This window comes from Saimiri boliviensis, chromosome 4 (genome assembly GCF_048565385.1).
Source record: "Saimiri boliviensis isolate mSaiBol1 chromosome 4, mSaiBol1.pri, whole genome shotgun sequence".
Taxonomy (NCBI): Eukaryota; Metazoa; Chordata; class Mammalia; order Primates; family Cebidae; genus Saimiri; species Saimiri boliviensis.
The window spans coordinates 111,675,211-111,693,130 of record NC_133452.1 but is presented as its reverse complement, the minus strand read 5'-3'; the positions used below and the strand labels follow the sequence as shown (position 1 = coordinate 111,693,130).

The 17,920-nt window shown below is 39.7% G+C and overlaps 1 protein-coding gene across 3 annotated transcripts in view; it reads left to right on the top strand.

Annotated features, from left to right (window-relative positions):
• The window catches only part of SENP6 (SUMO specific peptidase 6), a 120,210-nt gene that overhangs the window by 83,931 nt on the left and 18,359 nt on the right, over nt 1–17,920 (top strand). For all 3 annotated transcript variants that reach the window (XM_039467482.2, XM_039467481.2, XM_039467480.2), the window contains 2 exons: nt 14,094–14,213; nt 16,020–16,112. In XM_039467482.2, coding sequence (XP_039323416.1) covers nt 14,094–14,213; nt 16,020–16,112 — 213 coding nt within the window. The remainder of the gene's footprint in view (nt 1–14,093; nt 14,214–16,019; nt 16,113–17,920) is intronic.

Genomic DNA, 17,920 nt, shown 5'->3' with positions numbered 1-17,920 from the left:
GCTGGGATTAGAGGCATGCGCCACCACACCCAGATACTTTCAGGTAGTTCTTTAGAGCAGCAAGAAAACAGACTAATACAGGATCCATCATAAAAATGTTTCAATGAACATGATGCCAACTTGTAAAACAAATGAAAACTCAAAACAATATAAAGAAGAAACAAATATATGAGCCATGCCTGTAATCCTAGCAATTTGGGAAGCCACGGTGAGATGATTACTTGAGACCAGCCTTGGGACAACATAGTAAAATCCTTATCTCTACAAAAAAATGAAAATATAAAAAGTAAAGAAAAAACAAATGGAAATTTTAGAACTAAAAATATAAAACATAATGACTTCAGTGGCTGGGCTCAGTAGCACAATGGGAAGGACAGAGGATGGAATCAGTGAACTATTTACAAGAAACGTCAAAATAATGATAAATATAGGTAGAAAGGAAAGGGTAGAAAAGATACACTATGCAAACATTAAAAAGAAGAAAGCAGAATCTGATACACTTCTGAGCAAAGAAAATTACCAGGGATCAAGAAGGATATTATATAATGATGGAGGAGTGATCCACCAAGAAGACATAGTAATCCTAAATGTATATGTACTAAACAACAGAGCTATAAAATGTGTAAAGCAAAAACTGATAGACCTGAAAGGAGAAACAGATTCACAAATAAAATCGGAGATGTTAGTACCCCTCTCTCAACAATTGATTTTCTAGAAAGAAAATCAACAAGGCTATAGAAGAAGTTGACATCACCATCAACGAGCAGGGTCTACTCAACATCAGGATTGTATTCTGTTTAGTTTATGCTCCCATTTCAAGGGCACCATTTTTCCTTTTGGTATGTTTCAAAGTTCATAGCTGACCAGACACAGTGACTCTTAACTGTAATCCCAGGTGTTTGGGAGGCCAAGGTGGGTGGATCATTTGAGGCCAAGAGTTGGAGACCAGCCTGTACAACATAAAGAGACCCTGTCTTTACCAGAAAATTTTTTAATTAGCTGAGCAGGCCAGGCATGGTAGCTCATGCCTGTAATCCCAGCACTTTGGGAGGTTGAGGTGGGCAAATCACCTGAGGTCGGGAGTTCGAGACCAGCCTGACCAAGATGGAGAAACCCCATCTCTACTGAAAATACAAAGTTAGCTGGGCGTGGTGGCACATCTCTAATCCCAGCTACTCCAGAGGCTGAGGCAGGAGAAGCACTTGAACCCGGGAGGCAGAAGTTGCAGTGAGCTGAGGTGGCACCATTGCACTCCAGCCTGGGGTAAAAGAGCAATACTCTGTCTTAAAAAAGCAAAACCATAATGCAATGTCACCTCACATCCATTAAGATGAGTACTATTTTAACAAAATGAACAAACATAAGTGTTGGTAGGATATGGAGAAATTGGAACTTTTATAAAATGGTGCTGCCACTGTGGAAAACAGTATGTAGGCTCCTCAAAAAATTAAAAATGGAACTACCACATGGTCCAACAATCCCACTTCTGAGTATAGAGTTAGGTGCCGCATAACAACGTCTCAGTCAATTATGGACCATATATGATAGCAAGCCCGTAAGATTATAATAACATATTTTTCCGGTACCTTTTCTATGTTTGGGCACACAAATACTTTTCATTGTGTTACAGTTGCTATACTGTATAGGTGTATAGCCTAGAAGCAGTAGGCTATACTATATAGCCTAGGTAGCCTAGGTAGGACACTGATACCACCTAGGATGGTGTAAGTACTCTATGATGCACAACTTCAAAATTACCTAATGATGCCTTTCTTAGAACATATTCCCATTCTTAATCACTGCATGATTACACATCCAAAAGAACTGAAAGCAGAGTCTTTTTGTTCTGAGACAGGGTCTCACTGTGTCACCCATGATGGAGGGCAGCAACACAGTCATAGCTTACTATAGCCTCAAACTCCTGGACTCAAGTGATCCTCCTGCCTCAGCTTCCTAAGTAGCTGGAACTACAGGTGCACACCATCACAGCTGTCAAATTTTTTCACTTTTTGTACAGATGATGTCTGAGTTTGTTGGCCAGACTGGTCTTGAACTTCTGGTCTCAAGCCGTCCTCCCACCTTGGCCTCCCAAAGTGCTGCGATTACAGAAATAAGCCACTGCTCCCAACCAGAAAGCAGAGTCTTGAAGACATATTTGCACACTCATATTCAAAGCAACAGTCACAATAGCTGAGGTGAATGTTGCTATGGAAACAACCCTGCTGTCCCTTTGAATGGATAAACCAAATGTGATAGTACATATAATGAAATATGTATACGTTTCTCCTTAAAAAGGAAGGAAATCCTGTTACTTGCTATAACATAGATGAACCTTGAAGTCATTGTGCCAAGCACAGTAAGTTAGTCACAGAAGTATGATTTCTCTTATATGAAGTATTTAAAGTAGTCGAGTTCACAGAAACAGAAAACAGAATTGATGTTTACTGGGAGTTAAGGGAAGGGGAAAATAAGTTGTTTAATAGACATAGGTTCAGTTTTACAAAATGAGAAAGTTCCCGTAGATCTGTTTTTAACACTGTGCATATACTTCACAGTATTGAACTCTACACTCAGAATGGTTAACATGATACATTTTATGTTTTTACCACAATTTTAAAAGATATTATCTCTCAGTCCTAATTTATACTACTTTAACGCAAACCAAGCTACTGAAAAGCCAGAAGTGAATGTATACATGAATGTTGTTATTGTTGGATGCAGTATTCAGTGACTGTCAATTACGTTAAGTTGGCTGATAGTACATTTTCAGGTCATTTTTATACTTGCTGATTTTCTGCCTGCTTGTTCTATCAGTTATTGAGAAAGGGCTGTTGAAATCTCCAACTGTAATTATGAATTTATCTGCTTATTTCAAAGCTGTATCAATTTTTGCCATGTACTTTGAAGCTCCCTTGATAGGCACATACACATTTACTTGTTGGAGAATTTACCTCTTTTATCATTATATAATGTTCCTCATTATCCCTGATAATCTTCTTGTTCAAAATGAATATAGCCACTTCACCTTCCTTTGATTTGCATTTACATGTCACATACTCCTTTACTCCTTTACTTTTAAACTATTTAAGTCTTTATATCTAAAATAGTTTTGTGTTTTTGAAAGCATATTGCTCAGTGTAAAATCTTGTTGAACAACTGTATTTTGCTTACATTTGAGAATATTTCATACTTAAATAATCTACACTTTTTATATTATAGTAGAGCTTTAATATTTACCACCCTGACTTCTTTATATTTTCAGCAAATCACTTTATATTTTACTGTTTCACATTAAAACAAATTTTATTAAGTCGTCATACCTACGAGGTCTGCCTTCTCTGAGGGAAATACCAAAAAACAAAGGACCTAACAAAATCCATGCTTTTAAGAATCTGCATTTATGTTTGTCTCATGACATTCTTAGAAGTGAATTAAAAAGAGAATTTTTTTTTTAACTTCACTACTAAATGAGTGACTACCACTACCAGAGTTGAGAATTATTCTCTATTTCTAACTTTGCAAATAAGAAACTTCTAAACGAACTTTGCCAACATTATAAGGAGTAGAAAGAAGGGCAGTGCATCTGGGGAATGTTAATGTAGGAAGAAAAGGATTATTTTAATAAAAATTATGTTCAGAGTCTCTTTCATGTGATTAGAGGTTAACCTTAAAATCTTTTTTTGTTGGCCGGGTGCGGTGGCTCAAGCCTGTAATCCCAGCACTTTGGGAGGCTGAGGCGGGTGGATCACAAGGTCAGGAGATCGAGACCATCCTGGTCAACATGGTGAAACCCCGTCTCTACTTAAAATACAAAAAATTTGCTGGGCATGGAGGAGGGTGCCTGTAATCCCAGCTACTCAGGAGGCTGAGGCAGGAGAATTGCCTGAACCCAGGAGGTGGAGGTTGCGGTGAGCCGAGATCATGCCATTGCACTCCAGCCTGGGTAACAAGAGCAAAACTCCGTCTCAAAAAAAAAATAATAAATAAATCTTTTTTGTTTTGTTTTTGTTTGTTTGTTTTTTGAGACAGAGTTCCCCTCTGTTACCCAGGCTGGAGTGCAGTGGCATGATCTCAGCTTACTGCAACCTGCACATACTGGGTTCAAGCAATTCTTCTGCCTCAGCCTCCTAAGTAGCTGGGATTACAAACACGTGTCATGTGTCACCACACCTGGCTAATTTTTTATTTTTAGTAGAGATGGGGTTTCCCCATTTTGGCCAGGCTAGTCTCAAACTACTGACCTCAAGTGATCCCCTGCCTCAGCCTCTTAAAGTGTTGGGATTATAGGTCTGAGCTACTGTGCCCAGCCTGTTTTGTTTGTTTGTTTGTTTGTTCGTTTTGAGATGGAGTCTTACTCTGTTGCCCAGGCTGGGGTGCAGTGGCACAATCTTATCTCACTGCAGCCTCCTACCTCCATCTCCCAGTTTCAAGTGATTTTCCTGTCTCAGACTCCTGAGTAACTGGGATTACAGAGCCCACCACCACAATGCCTGGATCATTTTTGTATTTTTAGTAGAGATGGGGTTTAACCATGTTGGCCAGGCTGGTCTGGAACTCCTATCCTCAAGTGATCCACCCTCCTCAGCCTCCCAAAGTGCTGGGATTACAGGTGTGAGCCACCACACCAGACCTAATTTTTTTTTTTTTTTTTTTTTTTTAAATAGAGACAGGGTCTCCCTATGTTGCCCAGGCTGGTCTTGAACTTCAGGGCTGAAGCAATCCTCTGACCTTGGCCTCCAAAGTGCTGGAATTATAGGCAATTACCATGGCTGGCTGAAATTTTTTTTTTAAAGACAGAGTTTTACTTTGTTGCCCAGGTTGGAGACCAGTGGTGCAATCATGACTCACTGAAGTCTAGACCTCCTTGGCTCAGGTGATCTTGCCTCAGCCTCTCAAGTAGCTGGAACTACATGTACGAGCCACTACACTCTGTTAATTTTTAAAATTTTCTTGGAGAGATGGGGTCTCCCTATGTTGCCCAGGCTGATCTCAAACTCCTGGGTTCAAAAGATCCTCCTGCCACCATGACCAGCTTGAAATCATTGTTTAACTTCATCTTATAGTTAAAGAAGTTCTGATGTTATTAGATTCTTCATGTTATGAAATAGCAATTGAACAGCTTCACCAGCATTCAATATTTAAATGATATATGCACTCATTTTCATAATATTAATCTGGTGATAAGCTTGAACTTGCATAAGTCCTGTGAGAAGTTTGGATCATAAACAAATTTAATATATCATAATTTCCCTTAGTGATAAAAAGGACTATTGCTCTTTGTTTTGCTATAGATGTATTTAAAAAAACTAAGCAATAAAAAATTTGTACCAATGTAAGATAACTTTACAGATTCACTGTTACCACCTCACCACTGTACAAGTTCTTTCTCTTTATTTTCTATTTTCATAAAAAATACTACACTGCTGGGTCTTTATGGCTTATTAACTGAACTTTTAAAAATGAAATAATAGATAATGATATATTGAGACATATAATACGTATAAGATAAAATTAACCCATTTAAAGTGTACAATTCATTGTGAGTGTATTCAGAAGTTGAATCAATCAATATTAGAACATTTTCATTGCCCCATAAAGAAGCCTAGTACCCAGTAGCAATCACTGTTTTCTTTCAGTCCCTCCTGTAGCTCTATGCAACTGTAAGTCTTTTCTCTATCTCTATGGATTTTTATATTATGGACCTTTTGTATAAATAGAACCATAAAATATGTGGTTTTTATGAGTAGATTCTATCAGCATGCTTTGTTTTTTTTGGAAATTAAATGAAGTAATTTTATTTATTTATTTTTCTGGCTGCTTTTTTTTTTTTTTTTAATTGCGTTTTAGGTTTTGGGGTACATGTGAAGAACATGCAAGATTGTTGCATAGGTACACCCATGGCAGTGTGATTTGCTGCCTTCTTCCCCATCACCTATATCGGGCATTTCTCCGCATGCTCTCTCTCCCCAACTCCCAACCCACTGCTGACACTCCCCTATTTCCCCGCAACAGACCCCAGTGTGTAGTGCTTCCCTCCCTGTGTCCATGTGTTCTCATTGTTCAACACCTGCCTGTGAGTGAGAACATGCGGTGTTTGATTTTCTGCTCTTGTGTCAGTTTGCTGAAAATGATGGTTTCCAGATTCATCCATGTCCCTGCAAAGGACAGGGACTCATCGTTTTTGATGGCTGCATAGTATTCCATGGTGTATATGTGCCACATTTTCCTTGTCCAGTCTATCATTGATGGGCATTTAGGTTGGTTCCAAGTCTTTGCTATTGTAAACAGTGCTGCAATGAACATTCATGTGTATGTGTCCTTATAGTAGAATGATTTATAATCCTTTGGATATATACCCAGTAATGGGATTGCTGGGTCAAATGGAATTTCTATTTCTAGGTCCTTGAGGATTCGCCACACAGTCTTCCACAATGGTTGAATTAATTTACACTCCCACCAACAGTGTAAAAGTATTCCTGTTTCTCCACATCCTCTCCAGCATCTGTTGTCTCCAGATTTTTTAATGATCGCCATTTGAACTGGCGTGAGATGGTATCTCAGTGTAGTTTTGATTTGTGTTTCTCTAATAACCAGTGATGATGAGCATTTTTTCATATGTTTGTTGGCCTCATGTATGTCTTCCTTTGTAAAGTATCCATTCACATCATTTGCCCACTTTTGAATGGGCTTGTTTCTTGTTTGTAAACCTGTTTTAGTTCTTTGTAAATTCTGGATATCAGCCCTTTGTCAGATGGGTAAACTGCAAAAATGTGTTCCCATTCTGTTGGTTGCCGATTCACTCTAATGACTGTTTCTTTTGCTGTGCAGAAGCTCTGGAGTTTGATTAGGTCCCATTTGTCTACTTTGGCTTTTGTCGCCAATGCTTTTGGTGTTTCGTTCATGAAGTCCTTGCCTACACCTATGTCCTGAATGGTTTTGCCTAGATTTTCTTCTAGGGTTTTTATGGTGTTACGTCTTATGTTTAAGTGTTTAATCCATCTGAAGTTAATTTTAGTTTACGGTGTCAGGAAGGGGTCCAGTTTCTGCTTTCTGCACATGGCTAGCCAGTTTTCCCAACATCATTTATTAAACACGGAAACCTTTCCCCATTGCTTGTTTTTGTCAGGTTTGTCAAAGATCAGATGGTTGTAGATATGTTGTGTTGCCTCCAAGGCCTCTGTTGTGTTCCATTGGTCTATATCTCTGTTTTGGTACTATTACCATGCTGTTTGGATTACTGTAGCCTTGTAGTATAGTTTGAAGTCTGGTAGTGTGATGCCTCCCGCTTTGTTCTTTTTGCTTAGAATTGACTTGGCTATGCGGGCTCTCTTTTGGTTCCATATGAAGTTTAAGGTGTTCTTTTCCAGTTCTGTGAAGAAGGTCATTGGTAGCTTGATGGGGATAGCGTTGAATCTGTAAATTACTTTGGGCAATGTGGCCATTTTCACGATAATTGATTCTTCTTAACCATGAACACGGAATGTTTCTCCATCTGTTTGTGTCCTCTCTTATTTCGTTGAGCAGTGGTTTGTAGTTCTCCTTGAAGAGGTCCTCTACGTTCCTTGTTAGCTGTATTCCTAGGTATTTTATTCTCTTTGTAGCAATTGTGAATGGCAGTTGGTTTTTTATTTGGCTCTCTTTAAGTCTGTTATTGGTGTATAGGAATGCTTGTGATTTTTGCACATTGATTTTCTATCCTGAGACTTTGCTGAAGTTGCTTATCAGTTTCAGATTTTGGGCTGAGACGATGGGGTCTTCTAGATATACAATCATGTCATCTGCAAATAGAGACAATTTGACTTCCTCCTTTCCTATTTGAATACCCTTTATTTCTTTTTCTTGCCTGATTGCTCTGGCTAGAACTTCCAGTACTATATTGAATAGGAGTGGTGAGAAAGGGCGTCCTTGTCTAGTGCCAGATTTCAAAGGGAATGCTTACAGTTTTTGCCCATTCAGTATGATATTGGCTGTTGGTTTGTCATAAATAGCTTTTATTATTTTGAGATACGTTCCATCAGTACCTAGTTTATTGAGGGTTTTTAACATAAAGGGCTGTTGAATTTTGTCAAAGGCCTTCTCTGCATCAATTGAGATAATCGTGGTTTTTGTCTTTGGTTCTGTTTATGTGGTGAATTACGTTTCTAGACTTGCGTATGTTGAACCAGCCTTGCATCCCTGGGATGAAGCCTACTTGATCATGGTGGATAAGCTTTTTGATGTGCTGTTGCAATCGGCTTGCTAGTATTTTATTGAAGATTTTTGTGTCTGTGTTCATCATGGATATTGGCCTGAAGTTTTCTTTTCTTGTTGAGTCTCTGCCGGGTTTTGGTATCAGGATGATGTTTGTCTCATAAAATGATTTGGGAAGGATTCCCTCTTTTTGGATTATTTGGAATAGTTTCAGAAGGAATGGTACCAGCTCTTCTTTGTATGTCTGGTAGAATTCGGCTGTGAACCCGTCTGGACCTGCACTTTTTTGGGGTAGTAGGCTCTTAATTGCTGCCTCAACTTCAGACCTTGTTATTGGTCTGTTCAGGGTTGCGACTTCTTCCTGGTTTAGGCTTGGGAGGAGGCAAGTGTCCAGGAATTTATCTATTTCTTCCAGGTATACTAGTTTATGTGCATAGAGTTGTTTGTAATAATCTCTGATGATGGTTTGAATTTCTGTGGAATCTGTGGTGATATTCTCTTTATCATTTTTTATTGCATCAATTTGGTTATTCTCTCTTTTCTTTTTTATTAATGTGGCTAGTGGTCTGTCTATTTTGTTGATCTTTTTGAAAAACCACGTCCTGGATTTATTGATTTTTTTGAAAAGTTTTTTGTGTCTCTATCTCCTTCAGTTCTGCTCTGATCTTAGTTATTTCTTGTCTTCTGCTAGGTTTTGAGTTTTTTTGATCTTGCTACTCTAGCTCTTTCATTTTTGATGATAGAGTGTCAATTTTAGATCTGTCCTTTCTTCTCACATGAGTGCTCATTGCTATATATTTTCATCTAGAGACTGCTTTAAATGTGTCCCCGAGATTCTGGTATGTTGTGTCTTCATTCTCGTTGGTTTTGAAGAATATCTTTATTTCTGCCTTCATTTCATTGTTTATCCAGTCAACATTCAAGAGCAAGTTGTTCATTTACCATGAGGCTGTGCAGTTCTGCGTTAGTTTCTGAATTCTGAGTTCTAACTTGATTGCACTGTTGTGTGAGAGCCTGTTTTTTATGATTTCCGTTCTTTTGCATTTGCTGAGGAGTGATTTGCTTCCAATTATGTGGTCATTTTAGAGTACGTGTGATGTGGTGCTGAGAAGAATGTATATTCTGTGTATTTGGGGTGGAATGTTCCATAAATGTCTATTAGGTTTGCTTGTTCCAGGTCTGAGTTCAAGTCCTGGATATCCTTGTTAATTTTCTGTCTCATTGATCTGTCTAATATTGACAGTGGGGTGTTAAAGTCTCCCACTATTATTGTGTGGGAGTGTAAGTCTCTTTGTAAGTCATTAAGAACTTGCCGTATGTATCTGGGTGCTCCTGTATTGGGTGCATACATATTTAGAATCGTTAGCTCTTCTTGTTGCATTGATCCTTATACCATTATGTAGTGTCCTTCTTTGTCTCTTTTGATCTTTGTTGCTTTAAAATCTATTTTATCAGAGACGAGAATTGCAACTCCTGCTTTTTTTTTACTCTCCATTTGCTTGGTAAATCTTTCTCCATCCCTTTATTTTGAGCCTTTGTGTATCCTTGCATGTGAGATGGGTTTCCTGTATACAGCACACTGATCGGTTTTGGCTTTTTATCCAATTTGCCAGTCTGTGTCTTTTGATTGGGGCATTTAGCCCATTGACATTTAGGGTTAATATTGTTATGTGTGAATTTGATACTGTCATTTTGATGCTAGCTGGCTGTTTTGCCCATTAGGTGATATAGATTCTTGATTGTGTTGATGCTCTCTACCATTTGGTTTATTTTTGGAGTGACTGGTACTGGTTGTTCCTTTCTATGGGTGGAGCCTCTTTCAGGAGCTCCTGTAAAGCAGGTCTGGCGGTGATGAAATCTCTGAGTACTTGGTTGTTCACAAAGGATTTTATTTTTCCTTCACTTAGGAAGTTTAGTTTGGCTGGATATGTAATTCTGGGTTGAAAGTTCTTTTCTTTAAGGATGTTGAATATTGGCCCCCACTCTATTCTGGCTTGTAGGGTTTCTACTGAGAAATCTGCTGTGAGTCTGATGGGCTTCCCTTTGTGTTTAACCCGACCTTTCTCTCTGGCTGCCCTTAGCATCTTCTCCTTCATTTCAGACCTGGTGAATCTGACGATTATGTGCCTTGGGATTGCTCTTCTTGAGGAGTATCTTTGTCGTGTTCTCTGTATTTCCTGGACTTGAATATTGGCCTGCCTTGCTAGGTTGGGAAGTTTTCCAGGATAATTTCCTGAAGAGTATTTTCCAGCTTCGATTCATTCTCTTCGTCCCATTCAGGTACACCTATCAAACATACGTTAGGTCTTTTCACATAGTCCCACATTTCTTGGAGACTTTGTTCATTCCTTTTACCCCTTTGTCTCTAATCTTGCCTTCTCATTTTATTTCATTGAGTTGATCTTCGACCTCTGATATCCTTTCTTTTGCTTGGTCAATTCAGCTGTTGAAACTTGTTCATGCTTCACGAAGTTCTCGTGTTTTGTTTTTTAGCTCCATCAATTCACTTATATTCCTCTCGAATTTGTCCATTCTCCTTAGCATTTCGTCAAATCTTTTTTCAAGTTCTTAGGTTCTTTGCATTGGGTAGAACATGTTCTTTTAGCTCACGGGAGTTCCTTATTACCCACCTTCTGAAGTCTGATTCCGTCATTTCTTCACACTCATTCTCCATCCAGCCTTGTTCCCTTGCTCGTGAGGAGTTTTGAACCCTTGTAGGAGGAGAGACCTTCTGGTTTCAGGTGTTTTCATCCTTTTTGCACTGATTTCTTCCCATCTTTGTGGATTTATCCACCTGTTGTCTTTGTAGTTACTGACTTTCAGATTGGGTCTCTGAGTGAGTTTGCGGATGCTGAAGTTACTTCCTTTTCTTAGCTTTCCTTCTAACCATCTGACCCCTCTGCTGTAGGGCTGCTGAGTTCCACTCCAGGCTCTGCTTGCCTGGGGATCACCTGTAGCAGCTGCAGAACAGTAACAGTTGCTACCAGTTTCTTTTTCTGTCATCTTTGTCCCAGAAGGATACTCACTATATGTCAGTCTGATCTCTCCTTTATGAGGTGACTCTTTGGATATACAGGGGTCAGGGAGCTGCTTGAGGAGACAGTCTGACCTTTACATGAGCTCAAGTGCTGAGTTGTGAGCTCTGTTTTTCATTCAGGGCTGCTCGGCAGGTACGTTTAGGTCTGCTGCAGCAGAACTCATAAACCACTTTTTTTCCCCCCAGGTGCTCTGTCCCAGGGAGTTAGAGCTTTATTTATGAGTTTCTGTTGTGTTGCTGCCTTTTTTTTTTTTTTTCAGGATGGGGCAGCCTAGTCACTGTCTGCCTGAAGAGGCTTTGCTGAGCTGCTGTGGGCTCTGCCCAGCTGTCGTGTGAACTTCCCTGCAGTCCTGTTTATATGGGTGTAGTTAGAACTGTCTCAGCATTGGTGGCCTGCCTCTGTAATGGCTGACTCTCACTGTAATGGCAGGTTGCCTTAGCAACGGTGGGCTGCCTTGGCAATGGCGGACGCCCCTCTCCCACAGAGCTGGACCGTCCCAGGTTCAGCAGTGTTTGCTGTGAAACTCTCAATCCAAAGTTTCCGATTGCTGTTCTTCTATCGGGGGTGGGACCAGCCGAGCCTGATCACCTGGCTCCCTGCCTCAGACCCTTTAGCTCTCCAGTTGAACGGTCGACACTATCCCAGGTGTTTCAGTCGCCTGTTGAAAAGGCGCCAGGGGCCTATGTGATTTCCCCTGCGGCGACTCACTGTGCTGGCTGTAACAGCGAAGCTGAGATTCATGGGGCCTTTTTTTGTTTGTTTTTCCCCGGGAATCTTCTGGCCTGGCTCCCTGCCTCAGACCCCCCTTTAGTCAGATGAGTGAGTGACCTTGCCTTCCCAGGGCTCCAATCGCCAGCCAAAAGGGCACCCAGACCAGTGTATTTTGTACAGAGAACTGCCGTGCCAGGGCACTGCAAAGCAGCCACAGGGGACAAAACAGCCATGGGGACTGAAACGGCGGTGCTGGCCAAAACAGTTGCGCTGGCGACCCGTGGGGCTCCTCCGCCTGGGAATTTCCTGGTCTGTTGGCAATAAAAATCCGTCTGGAAATGCCGCGTCCACTCACCCTCTGCGCTTTCACTGGGAGCTACAATCCCAAGCTGTTCCTAAACGGCCATCTTGGATCCTCCCAGTTAGCATGGATTTTTGTTTGTTTGTTTTGAGATGGAATTTCGCTCTTGTTACCCAGGCTGGAGTGCAATGGCGCGATCTCGGCTCACCGCAACCTCCGCCTCCTGGGTTCAGGCAATTCTCCTGCCTCAGCCACCTGAGTGGCTGGGATTACAGGCATGAGCCACCATGCCCAGCTAATTTTTTGTATTTTTAGTAGAGACGGGGTTTCACCATGTTGACCAGGATGGTCTCGATCTCTTGACCTCGTGATCCACCTGCCTGGGCCTCCCAAAGTGCCCAGTTAGCATGTTTTTAAGGATTTTCTATGTGTATTAGTACTTGATTTCTATTTTGAATAATATTATATTGTATAAATATAACACTTTTATCTTTCCATTTGTCAGTTGATGAGCATTTTATGCTTTGGGGCTATTATGAATAATTTGGGGACATAGGCTTTACTCTAGATTTAGAATGTGCCCTTGGGGTTTTTTTTAAATATATTTATTTATTTATTTGTTTGTTTGTTTTTTGAGACTGAGTCTTGCTCTTTTGTGCCCAGGCTGGAGTGTAGTGCCATGATTTCGGGTTACTGTAACCTCTGCCTCTTGGGTTTAAGCGATTCTCCTGCCTCAGTCTCCCAAGTAACTGGGATTACAGGTGCCCACCACCATGCCTGGCTAATTTTTTGTATTATTAGTGGAAATAGTGTTTCACCATATTAGCCAGGCTGGTCTCAAACTTCTGACCTCAGGTGATCTGCCTTCCTCAGCCTCCCAAAGTGCTGGCATTACAATCATGAGCCACTGTTCCCAGCCTAATAAGGTTTTGTTTTTGTTGTTGTTTTTCGTGACATACTCTCACTCTCTTGCTCAAGCTGGAGTGCAGTGGTGCAATTTCAGCTCTCTGCATAGAATGTGCTCTGTTTTAAAATATTAGATCGGCCGGGCGCGGTGGCTCACACCTGTAATCCCAGCACTTTGGGAGGCCAAGGCGGGTGGATCACAAGGTCAACAGATCGAGACCATCCTGGTCAACATGGTGAAACCCCGTCTCTACTAAAAATACAAAAAATTAGCTGGGCATGGTTGTGCATGCCTGTAATCCCAGCTATTCAGGAGGCTGAGGCAGGAGAATTGCCTGAACCCAGGAGGCGGAGTTTGCAGTGAGCCAAGATCGTGCCATTGCACTCCAGCCTGGGTAACAAGAGCAAAACTCTGTCTCAAAAAATAATAATAATAATAATAATAATTAGATCTTTAGGTCATAATTTTATTTTCAAATATCAATATTCATTGCTTGAAGATAATTGGATAATCAAACTTTGTTAATAACTTCCTTGGTTCTAAAGAGAGATTGATGGTTCTAAAGAAGAAAGATTTACTGACTTTTTAATATAAAGTAAACTATGGCTGTGTGCAGTGGCTCACACCTATACAGCACTTTGGGAGGCTGAGGCGAGTGGATCACTTGAGGTCGGGAGTTCAAGACCAGCCTAACCAACTTGATGAAACCCCAGCTAAAATAGAAGTATTAGCTGGGTGTTGTGTGTGCCTCTAATCCCAGCTACTCAGGAGGCTGAGGCAGGAGAATTACTTGAACCTGGAAGGCCGAGATTGCAGTGAGCTGAGATGGCACCACTGCACTCCAGCCTGGGTGACAGAGCGAAACACTGTCTCCAGAAAAATAGAAATAAATAAATAAATAAAGTGAAGTGTTACATTATATTTGAATTGTTTTTGTATCAAATAGATATTTGGTGCTTGAAAAACTGAAGAAAGAAGATGCTGACCGAATTCATATATTCAGTTCCTTTTTCTATAAACGCCTTAATCAGAGAGAGAGGAGAAATCATGAAACAACTAATCTGTCGTAAGTCAAACTCTGAAAATATTTAACAGATGTAAAGCACTCACATTTAAGTAAAAAATCATGAACTTGAAAGAAAACACAAATTGCTGTAATTCTCTTGCTTATTTGTTAGATTCTCCTGCCAGGAAGAGAACACACTAAATAAATTAGTTCCATTTTCATTCTTCATGGGTTCATATTCACCTGCCTTAAACTAACTTTATGCTAGTTTTGGAATACATTGTATTTGGAAAAAATACAATGTGTAATATTTATTTCTTTTAGTTTACAAAGCTAATATAATTCATAATATTCCAGTACTTTCAGAATACCTGGAATTCATAAATGTTCTAGGTCAAATATCTGGGATAGTGTTTCTCACATGTGACTGATAGGTTTTTAAAAAATTGCTTAGATACTTACTACAGATTACTCTGTTTTATCCTAGATGTGTATCCATCATATCTAAGAGGGGAGCCTGTGAATCTATACTCTTAATAAGCTTTTTTGGGTGATTCTTCTCAGACAAATTAAGGAAATACTATTGTACATACTAGGCCTTATTCATTTTATTTTATTTTATTTTATTTATTTATTTATTTTGAGACGGAGTTTCGCTCTTGTTACCCAGGCTGGAGTGCAATGGCGTGATCTCGGCTCACCGCAACCTCCACCTCCTGGGTTCAGGCAATTCTCCTGCCTCAGCCTCCTGAGTAGCTGGGATTACAGGCATGCACCACCATGCCCAGCTAATTTTTTGTATTTTTAGTAGAGATGGGGTTTCACCATGTAGACCAGGATGGTCTCGATCTCTTGACCTCGTGATCCACCCGCCTCGGCCTCCCAAAATGCTGGGATTACAGGCTTGAGCCACCGCGCCCGTCCCCATTTTATTTTTTTCAGGACAGGTCTCACTCTCTCCCCCAGGCTGGAGTACATTGGTGCAATCTTGGCTGACTACAACCTCTACCTCCTACTCTCAAGCGATAATCGCACCTCAAGCCTCCCAAGTAGCTGAGACTAAGGCACATAACCACCCCACCCAGCTAATTTTTGTAGAGACAGGGTTTCGCCATGTTGCCCAGGCTGATTTCAAACTCCTGGGCTCGAGCAGTCTGCTTGCCTCTGCCTTCCAAAGTACCGGGATTTCAGGTGTGAGCCATCATGCCCACCTATTTTCTTTATAATTTCTCTCCATATAGTGATAGTATCTAGCTCTGATATTTGCCAGTAATTGATTCACTTAAATATACTTAAGAATTGGTACATTTTTAAATTTAAACTAAATTAATTCAAATTAAATTTTAAATTAAAACTAGTGTTAGATATCTTCAGTTGATGGCTGCTATGCATAATATAAATATTTTCTCTTATTTCAGTAATTCCTAATGTTGCATCTTAGAGTTGGTAATAGTCATTGGTTTTCTCCAGTGTTCATAGTCTGTATTGCTTCATCTACCATCAGATAATGCTCACTTTTCCTACTGTCTTCTCCCTAGTTGCCCTAAGTTGTACTTGGCTACACCTCTAAATATAATTGCTAGTATCAATTCTGCAGTAATAAAAATAGTAGAGAAGTCTAGGCAACACAAGCACTAGAACCTCAACCCCTCAGATGGAGTAGCAGGAGTAAAGTATCTTTCTCCTGTAGTCCATGCCTTCCTAGTTTCCATTCAACAAGTTCTGTTTTCTTTACCCAGTTTGTTAAACTACTTTATACAACTGTTTGGGCTGTTACATCTGAATCTTCTTAATTTATAAATCACTGCATATAAGCCGGAACACTAGAAATATTCCAGAAGCTTGTAATCTATCTCTTTCTTGCAGAATACAGCAAAAGCGACATGGGAGAGTAAAAACATGGACCCGGCATGTAGATATTTTTGCAAAGGATTTTATTTTTGTACCCCTTAATGAAGCGTGAGTAAGAATATCCTTTATGTAAATGAAGGCAATTTTTAAAAAATGAGTATCAGATGAATTCATTTTAAAACATCTTTCTGAAATCTCTTACATATGTCTATATTTATACTGTTGTTTTACAAAAATTAGTGCAGTTTCACAGTGAGTCATGTAAGATGTTGAACTTTACAGACAATAGACCACATACCTTTCTAATCTCATTTTATTCATTAATGTCAAATAATATCTTTTTAAAAAATGATGCTTATTGTCTAGCAAGTATCCTGTAGAAAAGTATTATTTTATACAAAAAGATGATTAAGTCACATAAAGGAACTGGAATCTTAAGTTTAAAATACACTTCTGTTTTTAACCAGAAAGGAGAAATGATGGTTGGATTTATGCCATTTGTTCAAATTAAAAAACATGCATTTGAAGCAGTTTCTAAGTAAATGGAGATGTTTAAATATTTGTATTATTCTCTCCCAATGACTGGAGAGGATAGCATTGCTAGTATTATTATACAATTAAAACTTCAACGTTTTTTTGTATTTATTTTTTTTGTTTTTCTATGCCCTCGATACAAAGACTACCAGAAATATACTTGTCATTGGAAAACTGGGCTTACTACTTGCATCAAGGAATAACACACACCATGGGCAACTCTGGGGCTTATCAATAAAAGAGTGTTTGAAAGAACCTGTGACAGAATCTAGGCTCTCTTTGGGTGATTTGGGGGAGGGTCTAAAGTAGTAGTGGTTTGCTTAGGTAAAGAAGTAGCATTCACTTATTAATAAAGAAGAATGTTAGGTGTTCTGTCGTTTCCAACCAACCACGACCTTATGTTTTTCTCTGCTTAGACAAATTATGATATGGCCCTCCTTTGTCTCATTGTTCATGCTTACAGAATATGCTTTCCTGGAGTTGGTATTCTATGAGATTGTTTATATTTCATAAGCCTTGCTGTGCCAAGCTAGCTTCTGAATTTTTTTTTTTTAACTTTATGTCGAGATAGGGGTTTCACTGTGTTGCTTAGGCTGGTCTTGAAGTCTTGGCCTCAAGCCATCACTCCACCTGAAGCCTCCCAAGTAGCTGGGATGAGCCACTGCTCCTGGCAAAGCTATATATTTTAAAATTCATATTATTATCATAGTAAAATTTAAAATCACATTTAAAACTAGTGAATTTCTTTATTTTCTTCAAAAGAAGATTTTGGCCGGGCACAGTGCCTTACGCCTGTAATCCCAGCACTTTGGGAGGCCAAAGTGGGCAAATTATTTGAGGTCAGGGGTTCCAGATCAGCCTGGCCAACATAGCGAAACCTCATCTCTACTGAAAATACAAAAATTAGCTGAGCGTAGTGGTACATGCCTCTAATCCTAGCTACTCAAGAGGCAGAAGTTGCAGTGAGCCAAGTTTACACCACTGCTCTCCAGCCTGGGCGGCAGAATGAGACTCAGTCTCAAAAAAAAGATTTCTTGACCAGGTACTAATTTGTCACGTAAAGTAGCATGTGAGCTGCTTACTAGGAGAAAGGGAGGAAAGCCATTTGTCAGAAATGAATTAAAGAATTTAAAATAGAAATATAATTTGATTACACACACTTTAAGGATAGACACATCGCTCTTAGTCACTATACCTGGGCATGGAAGTTATCAGTGCTTCCAGTCATGTTGGTAAAAGGTAGAAAATGAACTCTGTAGGAGGGCTCTGCCCTTTGTAGATGAAAAAATAGTCTATAAATCAAGAGAGCTTGTTTTTGTTTTTGCTTTTTTTTTTTTTTTTTTTGGAGGAGATAAAGCTACAAATATACACTAATTATATTA